Source organism: Acanthisitta chloris, unplaced genomic scaffold (genome assembly GCF_000695815.1).
Source record: "Acanthisitta chloris isolate BGI_N310 unplaced genomic scaffold, ASM69581v1 scaffold3860, whole genome shotgun sequence".
Taxonomy (NCBI): domain Eukaryota; kingdom Metazoa; phylum Chordata; class Aves; order Passeriformes; family Acanthisittidae; genus Acanthisitta; species Acanthisitta chloris.
The window spans coordinates 46,062-47,866 of NW_008652037.1; the positions used below are offsets into that span (position 1 = coordinate 46,062).

General features: G+C 47.5%; 1 protein-coding gene across 1 annotated transcript in view; it reads right to left on the reverse strand.

The window, feature by feature from the left end:
- The window catches only part of LOC103802923 (tripartite motif-containing protein 67), a gene marked incomplete at its 5' end in the record, with an annotated part of 34,324 nt that extends 32,526 nt beyond the window's left edge, over positions 1-1,798 (reverse strand). Inside the window, one exon of the mRNA XM_009075457.1 lies at positions 1,688-1,798. Coding sequence (XP_009073705.1) covers positions 1,688-1,798 — 111 coding nt within the window. The remainder of the gene's footprint in view (positions 1-1,687) is intronic.
- Between the last annotated feature and the right edge of the window lie 7 nt (positions 1,799-1,805).

The following is a 1,805-nucleotide window of genomic DNA, read 5'->3' on the forward strand; positions in this document are numbered from 1 at the left end:
CTTTGATTACACCACAGTTAATCCCATTGCTCAAAAAGGCACCAAACAGTTTTAACTCAAGGTAGGTGATAATATAGCACAAGCTTGTCTCTCACACTCTCCAAAACATCAGCCGTATTTGAACAATGAATTCAGACCTTGCTCATCAAAACAATTCTGCTCAGAAGTGGATTCTGTCATTGGCATATCAATAGCAGCTGTGAATTTGTAATCTGCTTCTTCTGGGCCAAGAGAACTTCGCTGCCCAAATACTCATCAGGTTAGGGAGGAGATGGCAGAGACCTTGGCTGAGCATTCAAACTGAAACACATACGAAGTTTGTCTTTCTTCTTTGGCGGACAAACAGGTGCAGATCATCCCAAGAGACATATTTTTTTAATCTTAAAATCAAAAGTAATTTTTTTTTCTTGCCAAAAGTCCTAGCCCCTTTTTTTAATCTTAAAATCAAAAGTAAATTTTTTTTCTTGCCAAAAGTCCTAGCCCAGCTTATGCTCAACCACTTCATGGCTGAGGGATGATGACCAGTCTTGATTTTGACCTCTCCTCAGTGCCTGAAAGGATCTCTCTGTGTTTCCTTTACTGCTAACTGCAAACAGAGAGTGAGAAGAAGGGAATCCTGTGGCCAGGAAAGCTGTTCAAGTGCTCTTTGCACAGCTGTGGGAGAAGTCCTTTACCCTCAGTATAGCAGGAAGCTCCAAAGGACTGCTCCCAGCACTCAGGTACTGAATTCCACTTTGTACATTCATATGTATTAACTAATCATTTTTCCAGGGTCCACCATTCCTAGCCAGAAAGAACTAACTTCATACATGCTTTCTAAAGTCATGTCTTGCTCTTTATTCAAATGCTTGCAAACTTGTTCTTTTAGCAAGGAGAACATGGCCAAGTGATCCAGCAGCTCTACCAGACCTTGGCAAAGCCCCTATGTGGCAAAGTGGATGGCTCTGACATCTCCTCAAGGGGGTCCAGGGAGGGGTAAGGAGCATCACTTGCAGGGAAGCATGAATTAGTGACAATATGTGAATCAGAAAAAGTTTTACTTGTCCCCATTCATTCTACTATTCCTTAATCATCTTTGTGTCATGAAAGTCCCTCCAGCCATTCCTCCTGGCCTCTTTGGGAATTGAGTGGGAGGAGACCTCTTTAAGGCCCAGGAGACAACATGATGTCCATGATGCTCTGTATCATGCTTTCCTGTCTAAAACATTTGGGCAGCTTTGGGCCACACTCCCTCACTGACACGTCGTTGTGTCAGGCTGTACTGAGTCCTGGGTGAAAGGAAAGAACAACCATCCCGTCCCCTCACAAGCAGCTGCTGCCAGTGTGAGAGGATGGGAAGGCCAAGGATGGGATGGCCAAGGACCCTGTGGAAGGCAGACAAGTTAGTGAGCTGGATTTGCTAACCTCAGGCGTGTGCCTGCAGCCTGGTTGAGCCTGAGATATTCTGGCTGAGATAAGACCAGCATGGGAGGGGGTCTGTGTGTTTTCTAACCCTGAGCAGAGGCCGTAGGGTCATTGGGAAGTCAGGAAAGGTTGTAGACCCAAGAACTCCATGCCAAAGGGAGAAAAGTACGGGAGGATGACGGACATGAAGTACCTCATGTCCCACAAGCTCCAGGCCTCTGGTGGGGCACCGGGATGAACAAACCCAGACCCCAGCTCCTGCTGGACGGCTGGCGGGACTCACCTTGTGCTGCTTCCACATCGCGCCCAGAGCCTTCACGTCGTGCTTGCCGTGCTTGCCCTCCTCCAGGCACTGGTAGCAGACGGGGCTGCGGCAGCTCACGCAGTACATGCTGTAGTTC